This window comes from Bos mutus, chromosome 9 (genome assembly GCF_027580195.1).
Source record: "Bos mutus isolate GX-2022 chromosome 9, NWIPB_WYAK_1.1, whole genome shotgun sequence".
NCBI lineage: Eukaryota > Metazoa > Chordata > Mammalia > Artiodactyla > Bovidae > Bos > Bos mutus.
Window position 1 is genome coordinate 34,372,325 of NC_091625.1, and position 16,846 is coordinate 34,389,170.

Below are 16,846 nucleotides of genomic sequence, written 5' to 3' on the forward strand. Positions count from 1 at the left end.
TCAAAAATATTTTCAGAGTGAATGAATGAAGAATAGAACAAGACGGTGGGAGCTGAGAGTAGACGGGTGAATGGTAACTAAACAGGAGGCTGAAATCCACATAAACAAGAAAATGGGATTTGAGTTGACAGAAACAAGCCAATTCACTCAGCAAAAGAGCAAGTATGCTCAGGAATTGGTGCCTGTGGGTGTTGGAATGCAAGGGAGTGGAAAATGGAATCACAGCAGGCAGAGTTCACCTGGATGCCAGCGGAAGATGAGGCTGCGGCTCCCTAGAGGGACTGAGAAGAGGATTGTGGTTTAAAGACACAGCACAACCGAGGGGAGGCACGGGCTTAGAGAATACTTGTCTACTTACCAAACACTGAGACTCTAGCCCCTTTTTCCACTTGACTTTGAGAACACAACAGTTAGGCCTATTATGTGACTTCTTCCTCCAACATCTCTCCACTGAACTAACCAGGGAGGAGGTGAGAGACTTTCTCTCTAGTTAAAACTTCTGTCCAAGAGAAAACTCAGTAACAGACTTTGCAATGGCAACAATAGAAATTGGAAAGTCATGGAGCCATGACTTCACAACTCTAAGTTATTTCCAGAATAAATTGTTGGCAAAGTGATCAATCAAGTGAAGGAGAGAATAAATAATTGTTCAGAAATGGAAGGAGACAAAACTTTATTCCCCATTCCTCCTTTCTCAGGAATCTCAGGTAAGATATCATATCTATCCTACCTGAGATAATATTTTTAGATATTAATATCTCAAAAAGATATTAATAAAGAAAAAGGAAACTTGGGGCCAGGAAACAAAAGATATACACAGAAAAGAGGTGCAGAGAATCCTCAGAATCATGGAGAAATATTTGACAACAACCATCATTCAAGGATGGTCCCAGGAACAAAAAGAACTGCCAGATGACTTAGATGTGATTGAACAGAATAAGATGCATGTTTATATTGGAAAGTCTGGGGATAAGATGATGCTGCTTGACGACTAAGCAAATGGAAGAAAAAAAAAAGAAATAATCATTAACTCTGGGAAAAACAAAGTTGTATATGAAAGGAAGTAAGAACATGGCCAGCCCTTAAGTCATATTTACATAGTTTTAATATACAAATACTGTCAGTAAAATAAATTCCTGAGAGTGGGCCAAAAGTTATGATAGCTCTGTGAGAAGAAAGGTGGTGCGTGAGACAAGTGTGAAGAAAGGGGAGATGAGTGAAAGAGCTAAATCCTCTTTTCATTGGTAGGAAATTTTAGACTTTAACACAAACAAGGATGTAATGAACCCAACAGCTAAGATGGTCTGAAATTGGTTACTTCCAGGAAGCAGGAATCTAGAGTGAAAAGGGAGAGGGCAGGAGGCTTTTAAAACTACAAGCCTTCTAGTGCTATTTCAGTCCATGGGGTCGCTAAGAGTCGGACACGACTGAGCACTTCACTTTGACTTTTCACTTTCATGTATTGGAGAAGGAAATGGCAACCCACTCCAGTATTCTTGCCTGGAGAATCCCAGGGACGGGGGAGCCTGGTGGGCTGCCGTCTATGGGGTCGCACAGAGTCGGACACGACTGAAGCGACTTAGCAGCAGCAGCGGTGCTATTTTACTTTTCCAATGATGTGTGCTTATAACTTACAGAAAACAAAAACAGAAAGGAAACCCCCCAAAAGAAACTGCACTGCCAAGAAGAACAGGAAACTCATAATGTAACTTCATCAACTTTTATCTTTTGCATGGCAATCACATCTTGCTTAATAGGGTTTGAACCTATTAAAATAATTGATGACTGAAATTTTAATATTTAGACCATGTATTGGAATGCATGATTTCTTTGTCATTTCCTGAAAACTTGTCAGTACTTCACTAATACTATATAGTGTAAAGCACATATCTAGCTGAAACATTGCTGGAAAAACAAGTTACCTACACCAATAAGCTAAATAAGCTGCAGAAACTGAACTCTTCTCAATGCAAACCTAAAGAGGAAAAAATCAAGTGATTTGCCAACAGAAGTGATGTAAGTACAGGAATAAGTAGATAAAACCTCCCTTTGCTTGAGTTTGTTTCTGCACCTGGAGGCTTAGATTGGTGACCTTAAAAAAATGTGAAATGTGAGAGTTGTGAGTTAAGTTTTATTGGGGGCAATGTGAGGACCACAGTCGGGGAGATGGCACCCCAGAGAACTCTGAGAAACTGCTCCCAAGAGGCAGGGGGGAAGATCAGTATATATGTGATTTTGATGAAGGGGGATACTTGCCATCAAGCACATATTTTTCCAGATTTCTGCTACTCTCATGAAGCTTAGCTAGTCATGAGGAACAGTCATCACCATGAAGGATTTTAGTGCTTTTCTAGATATGGGGAGATGTAAGAATTGGGTTCATAAAATCAGCTCCTGAAAATATCTATCTGAAGACTTGTCTTGCCAATTTTTTCTGAGTATGGAGTGCCTCTTTTCTGCTCTCCACCCTGAACTCCTTTCAGGGGTTGTTGAAAATCAGCAGCTGCAGTAGCACATTATTTAATCCTTGTAGAGGCAGGTAAGTAGGTAAGCCAATGCCAAGTGGCAATTTGTAGTTGACAAGATCATCTCAAGCTTCTTTTTTAAGCACTGAACTCAGATGTTCATATACATCTCCCGCCCCTTTTATTTCCTGAATTACTCTAAGACACAGATGACCATATGTCCTAATTTGCCTAGAACAGTCTCGGAATCTTGTTTGCTTCTCTTTTAACTCTCAGAAGTGTCCAGTTGATCTTGATTTATATTTCTAACGATCAACATGCATTTACTTTTTATTAAGTAACAAAAATACAAGCATTTCATCACTTGTTTGCTCTCAAAAATTTGGGGAAATTTCCATTTCTTTTGTGGTGGTTTGTGAACTGTCAAAATTTTTTTAAAAGCAGTTTAAGTTGTAATATAAATTTTTCTTCTTAAAAAATTAAAGTCTGTATGTTAAAACTATTTTCTAGTAACCTTGGAACAGTTGGTACTTCTTAAAAACTATGACTAAAATCTTTGTGGCAGAATTAAATTCAAATTCTAGGTGACATAATAGATTCTAATTATTAAAACAGTTTAAGAATGTCTTCCAGTTGACTTTATTAAGTTATAACAAGGATCTCAAAAGACTTCTCTCAGCAAATAGGTCTCATCCATCATTATGGCTGTTAAGAATCTAATCAGTTACCAACCAGGAAACAGGCCTCTTCCACTACACAGACAAGCTCTGTAGGCTCAAGATGCCCAAATTTTCTTTAGGGCGAGGACTCAAAGTCCTGCCAATCCTCTGAACAAAGTTCCCATATTATCCAGTAAACCTGAAATACTCCTTTCAGTGAGCAGTGCTGAAACAGATTCCATAATTAATTACTCAGTTTCAAGAGAGATTTAACACCGCTTCTTTTTCTGGAAGATACAAAGAGTTCTTTAGTTTTATTCAAATATGCAGTCCAGTTCCAGTCCAGTTCAGTCGCTCAGTCGTGTCTGACTCTTTGCGACCCCGTGAATCGCAGCACACCAGGCCTCCCTGTCCAGCACCAGCTCCCGGAGTTCACTCAAACTCAAGTCCATCGAGTTGGTGATGCCATCCAGCCATCTCATCCTCTGTCGTACCCTTTTCCTCCTGCCCCCAATCCCTCCCAGCATCAGTCTTTTCCAATGAGTCAACTCTTCACATGAGGTGGCCAATGACCATTGGAAAAACCATAGCCTTGACTAGACAGACCTTTGTTGGCAAAGTAATGTCTCTGCTTTTGAATATGCTATCTAGGTTTGTCATAACTTTCCTTCCAAGGAGTAAGTGTCTTTTAATTTCATGGCTGCAGTCACCATCTGCAGTGATTTTGGAGCCCAAAAAGATAAAGTCTGACACTGTTTCCACTCTTTCCCTATCTATGCAGTATCCCTGATATAAAGCATGTCTTGTTATGAAGAGCTGTGATCTGTCTTAGCATTTTTTTTCTTGCTTCACCACTTAAGTCACTGACTATGGAAATATCTTTTCAATTAAAATAAATACAAGATCCACTAGAAGGAAAACAAATCCTGTAATTAATTTTGTTTTAAAGATGTGCAATTACTGTATTTTTAAAAGTTGCTTTTTAAGTGAGCTAATGTATTACACTGGATCATGCTATGGGGACAAATTCACTGCCTGCCCTAAACTAGTGAAAACCAAAGGAAAGCACTTTTCATCTCTATGAGAAAGTATGCCTGAGTTTTTGGGTCTGGGATCAGGTTTGCTTGGTAGCCTCAAAGAGCAATTTACCCTCTTTTTCAAAATTTGCTTTTGATCATTTCAGACAATTCATCCTTTCTGAATGAGAAAGAGTAGAAGAGAGGAATGTCGAATGAGGTTAAGTAAACGGAGAATCTGTCACATAAAGCAAGTTTAAAACCCCGTAACAGCATCCATGCAGGACAAACGGAAGCATTATTCTTTTGAAAACATTATTCTTTCAAACAGTGTGTAATGACATCCTCCCCAGAGATTTCTTCCATGAAAGAAAAAAAAAAAATACTTCCTCAGAAGTCATTCTCTAGATTTCCAGTATGAGTAAAGCACAGTGAAAAGTCAGACTTGTGGGTTTTTTTTAGTGTAAGAAGATTCAAAATTAAAACTGAGAAAAGGGGCTCCTAAGTTTCTCCACGTTCTTGTTTTCTGTTACTTATCAGTATTTTCATGAACCAAAAGGACATGTACAACGAAAAGGTGGTCATTATTACCTTGGATTTGTATCAGCGAATGTATTACTATAAACTTGAGCCAAACATATTCTGTTTTTGAGGGAGAAATACAGAAAACTCAAAATATGCTAAATGTAAGACAATCCACTCAAGTTCCTTTTAAGTATATCATTTTCTTATGCTGAAATACCAATCTGTGGAATACATATCCAGTATTCTGTACTGCTATTACCTCCTGAGGACTTAATCAAAATTCAAAAATTTTATGTTTTAAAAGTTTGGTACAGGGCTTCCCTGGTGGTCCACTGGTTAAGAATACATCTTGCCATGCAGGGGACAGTGGTTCAATCCCAGGTCTGGGAAGATCCCACATGCTTCGGGGCAACGAAGCCCGAGCACCACAACTACAGAAGCCTGAGTGCCCCAGAGCCTGTGCTCTGCAGCAAGAGAAGCCACCACAATGAGAAGCCCGCACACTGCAACCAGAGAGCAGCCCTTGCTCTTATCGAATTAAATAAAACTTTAAAAATAGTTTTTTAAAGTTTGATATTACCTAAATATCAGAGTTTGGCTTTTGTCTAACTGTTTAAAATATGTTTAAGCAACAAAAAAGAAAATAAGCAACTTATTTTGCTTATTCCAACTTATGCTTAATTAACGCAAGTTCAAATAAACAGTTTTCTTCAAAGATTTCAAAACTGTTGAATACATGTTGAATGGAATGGAAATGGAATGGAATGGAAAAAAGAAAGACACTGCAGAAAAATCACAATTATGATGTTTATTTAGCAAAATAAACTTAGAGAAAGTTTTCTATTAAAAAAACATGAGAATTATATTCAAATTTTAGCTTCCCCATCTTCTTTGGTACCGAAATCAACAGTCAAATATAAAATATTTTATTTTGAAGTTAGTCATTGGGTCTGTAACAGTTGTCCATAGAAGGAAAATAGGAAGTTAAGTTATCTGTAATTGTTTTACTTACTGAACAACCAATGGATGTGTAAAAGCAGTCAATTATGTGTATGCAGAAACCAACATCATCAAGGAAATGTTCATTCATTAATATATGTTTTCTGCTGGAGATATATCTCAAGTTTTTAACAACCTTTTGCCATCATTTTACCATGTTATCTGAACAATAACCCAATATGCAGACACTGTTATTCACATGAATTTTTCTCCAAGGAAGTCGACACCATCATAACCAGGACCTACCAACATTTATTTTCAACATGATTACAACATTAAAAAACTTTCTGTATTTTTCAGAATTGTGTGCCTGGGTCTTTCCATAAAATAGTATCTGGAGAGTGCTAAAAGCATTAAATTAATATTAATAAAATCCAATTCTATCTCTTTCTCTTAAAAAGAAACAGTACTTAAAACCAGACTTTTTTTTCTTTTAAGAGTAGTATTATATGGATTCCTAAATCAGCCAAAACAAACATTTCCAGAAACACTGTGTGACAACCAAGTTACCCTTATTCCTAATTCTTTGCCTCTATGCATACTGAGTTCTCCATGTTCCTGGTTTCTTATGTGGAAGTACTTTCCCCTTAATTTGTTAAAAGAATCTGAAAAAAAAATCCAGTAATAAACTAGGGCAATGAATTTTTCTCTTCTTTTTGCATAGACTTGTGACCACAAAACAATCAAGCCACTTATAGTTTCAATACTAACATTGTGATTGGGAACAAGAAGAATACAACCATAATAATATACAGCTATCTATTAGAAGGACTGCATAGAGACATCTTTGGCCATGAAGACTCTGGGCCCTCTGGAAATAAGTCAGTTGCATTGCCAACATGACAAAGAAAATAGCAATGTTGAGAATCAGAAACAGTCTGGTGTACGAGGCAGACAGAGCTGGGGCTCTGCTGTGAGTCGTTGTCACCATCCGAGCCTGGCCAAACCGGCCGTTCATCACATCACCGTTTTTGTGTTTCTCGTATGTTATGTCTGCAAAATCTAAAAGGTCTTTCATTTCTTCATCTTCATCTACAGGCAGTTCTTTCTGTGCTAAGATCTGAGCTTTCTGACGAACCTTTCTTTCATTGACTTCAATCTGTGCAAAAATATCAGGGACAGCATCCACAAATTTATAGCGCTTGCCTCCCCTTCGGTTCTTCTTGGACTTGCTCTGCTGCTGCTGCTGCTGCTGTGATATGGCAAAAATCCTGTCGATGGCCTCCTCGGTCTGTCTCTTATCTGAAAATCTCAGCAGGCGCTCGGCAGTCTTCCTAAAGCTGGCTGTGTTCCGGACGCGGGACAGGATCTGCTTCTCCAGCAGCTGGAACACGGGCTTAAAATGCTGCAGGTTCTGTTCCACCAGAACAGCGTAGTCCTTCACCTCCGGGACAACGCTGCTCCTGATGGCTGAACTCCGGTCAAACAGAATTTTCTGCCGGTCAGCAATGACCTGCGCAAAGGCAGACTGCCCTGCAGTCTCTCCTGTCCACAGGTAAGTGGCGTAGGCATGCTCGCTGGTGGCCACGAACACATCCAGTTGCTGAGCATCTCCGTGGATGCTGAAGCTCTGAACATCGATGGATGGCCCTATGAAGAGGTAAGCTGCCCTGGTGACAGGACTTCGGAGGTGCGTGGTGACATTCACGTAGTTCGTCCCGTTGTAGGGATAGCCGCGAGGGTATGTCACTGAGGCAAAGGTTCCTTTCTCACTGTAGCCAGTATCATCCATCCAGTACATTTTATAGAGGCCATCTCGCTGCCTGATGAGAGCTCCGTGGACCCCATCTACCACCGTCTCCTCGAAAGGAAAATCCACATTGTGGAAGAAGCTTGCTGCCCTCTCCAGGGGGCTGTCCTCTCCCAGGTGTATCTGATCCACAAGGAGGAGAAGCTGCGGATGCAGGAGGATCAGATTTCTCTGAACGTTCCTCAGGTGAAGCTGGGGGTTATAAGCACCCACACCCTCTCCTCGGATGAAAACCACCCCATTTTTCTCCACTGCGGCAACCACTCTCCCCTGACAGCTAGCTGCTGGGTCGTGCTTATATTTAGACCATTTTGATGAACAGTCTTCTGTGACCTGGCCCTCCCAGGGAGAAAAGCAGCTCTTGGAGGCAGCTGGGGAAAACATCAAAACATTGTTGAAGAAGGTGTACTTCGGCCCATAGAGAGCCTCAGTAATGAAAGGCACACCGTTGGGAGCGAAGGTAAACGAGTTTTGATCAGGATGTTCATGCCCTGCGTTAAAATTCCTCCAGCCTTTGATCCAGTCTTTGTATTTGTTTCTGTGGACAATGTCATATATTGCACGTCCCCCAAGTTTTCCTGACTTGAAGGAAAGGAAAGATCTATTGATTTCTGCAGGCAGCGCACTTCCATAAGTCACAACGCCCCAGTCTTCGAAATAATGCAATGTCGGGGTGCCGAAATCGGGAGGGGGGACAGATTTCAAGCTGGCATCGTACCTGAAAGAATTAATTTTTAAAAATTACGTGATTTTCTGATAGAAGTGAAAGGACATATCAGAACAGTGATGCCACATGGCAACGTGGCTAGAGGAAACAACACACAAATGCTACCCAGAGCACTGGCAGTGTAGATTGCATTATGGACTTTTCTGAAACACCCATGCACAATCAGCATGAGTAAAGGAATGTCCTTGGTGAATGGGAGACGAGTGTACCTTTACATCTGTGAAGGGTGTGAGCCTGAAATGACCGCTGTTGATCATCTCTACATGGACCTTCCTCACTTAATGATTTCAGAACTGCCACCCAAATAAGACTGGGGCTCAGAGAATTAAGCAGCTCACCCAACCTCTAGTTGAGGGGCTCCTATTCTAGGAAACCACACACTAAGATTTAGACTCTAGGGACTTCCCTGATGGTCCAATGGTTAAGACCTCACCTTCCTATGCAGGGGGTTCAGGTTCAATCCCTGGTTGGAGAGCAAAGATCCCATATGCCTCGTGACAAGAAAGCAAAACATAAAACAGAAGCCATACTGTAACAAATTCAATAAACACTTTAAAAATGGGCCACATCAAAAAAAAAAAAAATCTTTAAAAAAATATTTAGACTCTAGCAATCCTTGAGTGGGCTTCTCTAGTAGCTCAGCTGGTAAAAGAATTTGCCTGCAATGCAGGAGATCCCGGTTCGATTCCTGAGTTGGGACAATCCCCCAGAGAAGGAATAGGCTACCCACTCCGGTATTCTTGGGTTTCCATGGTGGTTTAGTTGGTAAAGAATCTGCCTGCAATGTGGGAGACCTGGGTTCGATCCCTGGGTTGGGAAGACCTGCTGGAGGAAGGCATGGCAACCCACTCCAGTATTGTTGCCTGGAGAATCCCCATTGACAGAGGAGCCTAGCATGTTGCAGTCCAGGGAGTCACAGCGTCGAACACGACTGAGTGTCTAAGCACAGCACAGCACCATCACTTAGTGATAAGCAAGTATTGTTCTGCAAAAAACTGAAATTCAAATTTGGTACTTACCTCCCCTCTAAAAAAATAAATTTAAATACAGTCCAACTCCACATATTAGATAAAATTTACTGTCAATGCAATACCTAAGAATATAAATGCATGAAATTCAGGAAACAATCTAATAGTGGGGGGATTTATGATTGTTCCTCCCATTGTTCAATCCAGACAAAAATCCAAAGGTTTTGTTTTGTTTTAATCTGCATGCTTTTTTAATAATAAATTTCTTATCTTAATTTATGATACAGGTTTATTATCAAAGTAAGACAATAATTAACATTACTTAATTAACCCGTGATTAAGAACACAGGTCTTGATTCAGAAAGGCTGTAAAAATAATAATGAAGATGACTTTTTGCTTTTGGTGACTTCAGACAATAGCCTTGACAGGTTCACATGATCTGCTGCTCAAGGGAAGAAAGGCAGACCTGCACTAGCTCTTAGGGCTCTAAAGCGAATCCATCAGCTGTGGCAGTTTGGCTTATTGATACTTGATTTGCGCTGTTTTGTCTATTGTTTTGGAGTTTGTTTCAGGACATCAAAAACCTCTACTTTGAGTAGAGGGTTGGCTTAATTACCACGGTTTAACAAATCCAGATATAAGCAAACTGGTCATCCTTCTCTCAGGTTTTGGTCATTTTTTCAGGTATTTACCATTTATTTCTTTTTTTTTTTTTTTTGGCCACACGGCATGCGGGATCTTACTTCCTCAACCACTAAGACCACCAGAGAAATCCCTTAGTCAGTTTTCATATTTCCATAAAGGCACATTCTGAACCAAGTTAGACTTACCATTGATCTAACTCCTAGAAGCAACTTTATAGAATTCTCTTGGTTTTTTATTTATGGGTAAGTGAAAACACTATTTGGAGAAAGCAATGGCACCCCACTCCAGTACTCTTGCCTGGAAAAATCCCATGGACGGAGGAGCCTGGTGGGCTGCAGTCCATGGGGTCGCGAAGAGTCGGACACGACTGAGCGACTTCACTTTCACTTTTCACGTTCATGCACTGGAGAAGGAAATGGCAACCCACTCCAGCTTTCTTGCCTGGAGAATCCCAGGGACGGGGGCGCCTGGTGGGCTGCCGTCTATGGGGTCGCACAGAGTCGGACACGACTGAAGCGACTTAGCAGCAGCAGCAGCAGCAGAAGACGCTATTAAGTAATTACTTCGTACCCCTAAATGGAGTCAGGAATGGCTACATATTAATATATGTAGTTCATCTGTGAAGATTGTTCTTAAAAATGATGGTTAAACTATGACAGTTATCACTCTACTAATATTTTTCTTCCTCTTGTTTATTTTTTTTTTTAATGAAAAGAAGCAATCAAACCATGCAAGCTTACTTTGTAGTTGAATGCAAATTTCAATAGCTTGAAAAGACATCAGGGATTAATGATTAACCAATTCTCTGTACCTTTTATTTTAACTTTAATTTATTGGATGCCAACAATGTATTTGGCAGTACTTTAAAAAAGGAGACCCTGGCTGCTCTTTCTAGGCTTAAAAGATTAAGGCAAAAAAAATTACATGGTTCTTTTATTATCAAAGTAAAACTGTCAAATACTGTCAAACACTTTTAAATAGTTTTGAAAATTTAGTAACAGCTTTGCTATTAGAAGATTATAATGCTCCATTTACCAAAACAAAACATTTTACTACCTTTTTTTTTCTTTCGGTGTGATTAGCAGAAAAACTAGGTCTAAATTTTGTGGTTTTTCTCTTTAGATGATTTCAAAAATGATGTAAATCAAAACATGCGTATCTATGAAAGTGTGAGCCAAGGATATCTCTGATACAAGAAAAGCAAAAACAGCAAACAGTAATTAGATCTTAAATGGAAGGAAATGTTTCTAACAGAGTCTCAATACTGCAATATGAACTGAACAGAAGCTGCGAGTGTGTAGGTGGCATGAAGAGATGAGTTTTTCTTTTTTTAATGCAAAAAAATTTAACACACGGTGCCCCTGGGTACAATTTCTCTTTCAAGCCAGTACAATGTAGCATACCAGAGAAATTCCGTGTGAAGAGTACACCAGCGCTGCCCTTTGGACGGCGTCCCTGGACCTTCCACCACACGGTTCCTTCTGATCTGGTCAGCCAACCAGTTGCCACTGCCGTTACGCATGACAAATTTATCCAGGAACACTAATTGGCTTTCCGGACCATAAAACCAGTTGTAATTTGAGTCTGCAATAGCCACAGTTCTTTGAAACCCTGAGGAAAGATGTTTGACAGAATTAAGATAAATTTAAAACTACATACTTCCATAAAGCCCCAAACAATCATTCTGAATCCTTGTTGCAAATTGGAATCAATTGTCTTCTAGGATAAAAATAAGAAACAGAACCATGATCCTTTTGCTCTACCCCAATTAATCAAAATCCTTCCAAAGGTCTTCCACAAACCTTGTGTATATATTTGTTACGTGGCAACTTGTCAGTGGTAATGGAATGCTTACGTGTTGCTCAGCTTCCTCATTTTCCAGTGTCCATGCCATATGCTATTATACTTGTATGGATACATGGGCTATCTATCCTCTTGTGCATGGTGAGTCCCTGAACCTGGAATGAGCACTAGCTTTTCCACCAACACATCCCACATCCCAGGCCAAGATAATAACATGAAGTGTTTCAATTTGGCATTCAATACAGTAGAAGTAGAGAAGACTCTTGAGAGTCTCTTGGACTGTAAGTAGATCAAACCAGTTGATAATCCTAAAGGAAATCAACTCTGAATATTCACTGGAAGGACTGCTGTTGAAGTTGAAGCTCCAATATTTTGGCCACCTGATGCCATGAGCCAACTCATGGGAAAAGACCACAATGCTGAGAAAGACTGAGGGCAAAAGGAGAAGACAGTGGCAGAGGATGACATGGTTGGATGGCATCACCGACTCAATGGACATGAACCTAAGCAAACTCCAGGAGATAATGAAGGACAGGGAATCCTGGCTTGCTGCAGTCCACGGAGTCGCAAAGAGTCAGACATGACTTAGCAAATGGACAACAACAACAGTAGAAATTAGAAGGTTAGAGGAGAAACTGAGTATCTGTAGGAAGAAAACAAAACCATTCCCAGAGAAGATCCTGCCCACATGTACTGTCAGAAGTTGAAGAAAAGAGAAAAAAAATGTAAAGATCATATTGGAATAGGTCAGAAAAACAGAAGCAAGTAAGAACCGAATATTCCAGGCATCCTTGAAAAAGAATAATGGAAGAAAACTCTGGTTCAGACAGGAATAATTGTCACTATAATAGATAGTATAGAGGAAAAATGTTGTTGAGAACAGATTGACTTAACACAAAATCCCTTCTAAAAATCCCTGCATGATCGTATTTACATAATTTATAGATAATGTTTTTGCTCCTGCCAGATTAGTAAATGCTTGTCCAAGTAAATCTCGGAGAAGGCAATGGCACCCCACTCCAGTACTCTTGCCTGGAGAATCCCCTGGACGGAGGAGCCTGGTGGGCTGCAGTCTATGGGGTCGCTAAGAGTCGGACACGACGGAGCGACTTCACTTTACTCTTCACTTTCATGCATTGGAGAAGGAAATGGCAACCCACTCCAGTGTTCTTGTCTGGAGAATCCCAGGGATGGGGGAGCCTGGTGGGCTGCCGTCTATGGGGTTGCAGAGTCGGACACGACTGAAGTGACTTGGCAGCAAGTAAATCTTATTATAAATTGTGACTTTCTGAATCTTCTGCTAATCTGTGAGTATCTTAAAAGCAGATGGTATGTCTTATTACTCTTTGAATCCCTTGCCTATGATAGTGCCTGGCACATCAATGTTCAATAAAGGCTGTTTCACTAACTGAAACAAACACATGAATTCTCCATTTAAAGGTGATTATATTGTCTTTTCCACTTTAGGAAGTGGCCATATACACAGTTCACAGCAAGTCAAAGCCCCAGTGTGGCGGATTATTAGATCTCAGATCAAATTACAAAGCTTTGAGGCTCCTTAAAGGCCTTTGCTTTAGATGGCCTGTGTTTACCAAGATAAACAAAGAAACAAGAGGCTTCTCCTGAATGTGCAAGGATAAGCAATAAAACAATAGGGTTCTGAATGTGAGTCTAAACCAAATCATAACATGGTTCTTCTGAGGGCTCTGTAGTATTTTTTTGATAACTAATGCAATAATGGAGGTTCTAGCCAATCCACGTGTATATAGCCAGAGCAAAAAGATTTAAAACCTGGATTGTTTGCTGTAGGTCCAGAATCACTCAATTAAAAATTGCATTTCACTGGGGAAAAATCCATCCTGATGAAAATTTACTCCTGTTTAGAAGTAAGCAGAGTTATAGTCTGTCCTAGAAATGAATTTAGTGAGAATAAAAGGCTTCTCTCTTGAAAGCCAGTTCTCTTAAAATGCTTACTTAAAAGCTTACAACATAACAACAAGAAATTAGGGGTTTCATAGAAATTCGTTTTTTGGTTAGCTTTCTATATTTTATACCATTTATTTCAATATGGACTATTGCCCACCAGGCTCCTCTGTCCATGGAATTCCCCAGGCAAGAATATTGGAGTGGATAGCCATTCTCTTCTCTAGGGGATCTTCCTGACCCACGGATCAAACCCCAAAATATTTAAAGAGAATACTAAACCTCCAAGTGTAATCTCTATTTTGAATTATGTCTGTATAGTTTAGAAGAAAAAATTTTAAACTAAAAAAAAAAAATAATAAATAGGATTAACTAGGGTTTACACATAAAGGAAAATAACATGTAACCATAAATATTTATATTTTTAGGTTCATGAAAAAGAGTTTGTATATGTACCCAAGTTTGTATACACACACAAAAATAAAAGTACCATGGGACTACAAATTATATTTGATCTGTTATACTCCACGTTTTATAATATTTAAATCAGAAATCCTCACATTAACATCCAGAATATTCTTGGCTATATACAACTCTTAAATTCTTTGATTAAAAAAACATCCCTTTAACCTCAATATGGCTCAAATCCCACATTTCTTAATCTAACCCATCTTCATAATCAGAAAAAATTATAATAAAGTTTTTTTCACTTCTAAGTCTTTACTGTACCTGGCAGAATGGTTCTATACATAAATGCAAAGTGTTGTTTAAGCCATGGGTGGCCAAAGTGGTTGATGTCAAAGTGCCTTTGAACAAGAAACATATACTGGAAGAGTGATCTAGTGGTGTAGCTGCCATATGCAACTCCTTCATAGAGGGAGCCATCTGTCACCTCTCGGAGCAAGACCAGAGACTTCTCCATGATGCTCAGAACTTGTTTGGTCCATAAGTAAGCTTCCTGAAGGTACCCTAAAGGATGAAAACACATGAAAACAATGACTAAGGATGTAACAAAGCAAAAACAAAAATGTGGCCAAATTAAACCCTCTTAGTTATCTAACTATTTTACGCAAATTGCACTTTGTAAAACTCTTACTTATCAATGTTATAAACAGCATCTTGCTAATCCAGGTTTATGATGAGCCCATAATTTAAGAAGTTCTTGATACAGGTCATTTATTAATTAAAGGCAAACCTTTAAATAAGTATCAGTAATTTAATAATCATTAATAAATTGAAATCACACCACATCTGAGGTTACAAATTGACATACTTCATGCCTGCAAGAAAAGATCATGTATACTGAGGCTTTTATTCAATTTCTCTAAATTACCAACTGATAATATTTTTGAAGTTTTCCACTTCACAACAACTGTTGTCATTATTTTACAGAATCTGTAATAAGCTGCAAATTCTAGAAATGCTAAATGAACAGTCTCCAACTTATCCTGTTCTTAGAAGACAGCATCTCGTCCTTTATGTGCTTTTAGATGTCACAGCATCGGACCAGGCAGCACAGAGGGGTGAAGAGAGCACTGGAGTGGTGATCTAAGGTGACAAAAGTCACCTGCGAGTCCCACGTCTGCCAGAAATGAGCTACATGATTTTGTTCAAGTACTTCTTCACCTGCCACCGTTTTCATTTTCCCCAACTGAGAGTTAAAGGTCTAAAATACTTTATAAAATGCTTTTGACTCAGAAATGCTATTTTTCTATCATTTTTGTGAAACCAGCATTTAGGCAACAATAACAATTCCTCACGTTTTGTAGCATTAAGAAGTTACATAGCACCAAACATAACCTTACTTAATCCTTTTAACAACTCAATTATGCACTATTTCTCCAAAATTACAGAAAGGTTGACTTGTCCTCTGGCATACGACTAAAAGTGAACAGAGCTTTGATCTGAACCCGGGTCTTTAGATTTAAAGTTTGTTTTGTTTGCTTGTATTTAAAATACACAACTCCTAAGGATCAAATTAAGCTCCCAGTCTCCTAATGTGAGTAGACTTGTTATTTCTTTCCTATAGACATGTGCATGGTCATCCATGCTGAACTTTCTACCTTGGCCTACTAGATGTGCTGGGTATGGGGGCTTCCAGAGGCCCAGGTACCACCAGCTGTGTCCAAGCCTAAAGCCAAAGTCCCAGCCTAAGTAAGTCCCAGATCTCATCTCATGGGGGCAGCACCATTCTCAGGCTCTGCTGTGAACTGGCCCCTTCTCCCATCCAGCTCCACACCTGAAATACCAGCCTTCTGGATAGGTTTTAATTTCCATTTTCTAATTATTAGGGTTTAAATCCCAATCATCTTCATCTTTTCCTCATCTGTATCCTCCATCTCCAGCCAGATACAAATGTGAATGATGTTTAAAATCAGGACTGCTATTCCACTGCTCCTCATATTTCATTACCTGATTTTCCTTATTTTTTCCTTCTAAAAAACTTTATCCAGGAGAGATGAGGTAATGTCTACCTTTGTAAGTTTCAAATCTATCCATACGAGGTACCAATATTGTTGTTACTAATGTTCTGCCCTGTGTTTTTTCCAACACCCATATATCTTGCCTGGATTTCTCCTTATTTTCACTTATCCATATCCTATCTATCCTTCAAAGTTCTATGAACCATCACCTAAACTTGTTCTGCTGAATGCAAACTTAATACACTCATTTGATATTTAATCATAACTTCATGAGACTCTTTATCTCATTCCCTGGTCTTATTACAAGTATGGTGTAATCATTTAAACATTTCATTTCTGTCTTCTTTCCACTTGATTTGTAAACTGAATACATGTGATCCTGTGGGCCCTCTGTACCAAGCCTCAGACTGGGTTAGCAGAACAGAAAGTGAAAGTGTTAGTTCATTTAAGTTGCGTCCGACTCTTTGTCACCAAATGGACTGTAGCCTGCCAGACTCTTCTATCTGTGGAATTCCTCAGGCAAGCATACTGGAGTGGGTAGCACTCCCTTCTCCAGGAGGTCTCCACCCAGGGATTGAATCCAGGTCTCCTGCACTGTAGGTGGATTCCTTACCAACTGAGCCACCAAATCCTAATTCTCCCACTGCTGAGTGTCATGTGAATTCAGTGGGAGCTATACCTGTCAAAGCTACCACAGTCAGGACCTACAAAGCTGCTCTGAGCACATGGAATTACCGGTGCAGTGTGCCCAAGGTAGCTCCTAGAGTGAGAGCGAGGCAGCTGAGAAAGCCAGGGCTGTAAGCCTGATGACTAACAGAGAGGTGAAGGACCAGGGATTCTACTCTTTTCTCTGCTCCCTCTTCTCATCATTGTGGGCCCTGCTTGTGGAAAAGCCCTGGAAGACTGCATCCCAGAGCAAACCATGACTTTACTCAGAAAACA

The 16,846-nt window shown here is 39.7% G+C and overlaps 1 protein-coding gene across 5 annotated transcripts in view; it reads right to left on the bottom strand.

The window, feature by feature from the left end:
- Window positions 1–5,455: 5,455 nt before the first annotated feature.
- DSE (dermatan sulfate epimerase) overlaps window positions 5,456–16,846 on the bottom strand; it is a 78,414-nt gene continuing 67,023 nt past the window's right edge. For 3 of the 5 annotated variants that reach the window (XM_070376390.1, XM_070376391.1, XM_070376392.1), the window contains 3 exons: window positions 14,211–14,450; window positions 11,159–11,366; window positions 5,456–8,132 (listed from right to left, as the gene is read on the bottom strand). In XM_070376390.1, coding sequence (XP_070232491.1) covers window positions 6,371–8,132; window positions 11,159–11,366; window positions 14,211–14,450 — 2,210 coding nt within the window. In that variant the 3' untranslated portion in view covers window positions 5,456–6,370. The remainder of the gene's footprint in view (window positions 8,133–11,158; window positions 11,367–14,210; window positions 14,451–16,846) is intronic. The other 2 variants (XM_070376393.1, XM_070376394.1) reach the window with 2 other exon arrangements.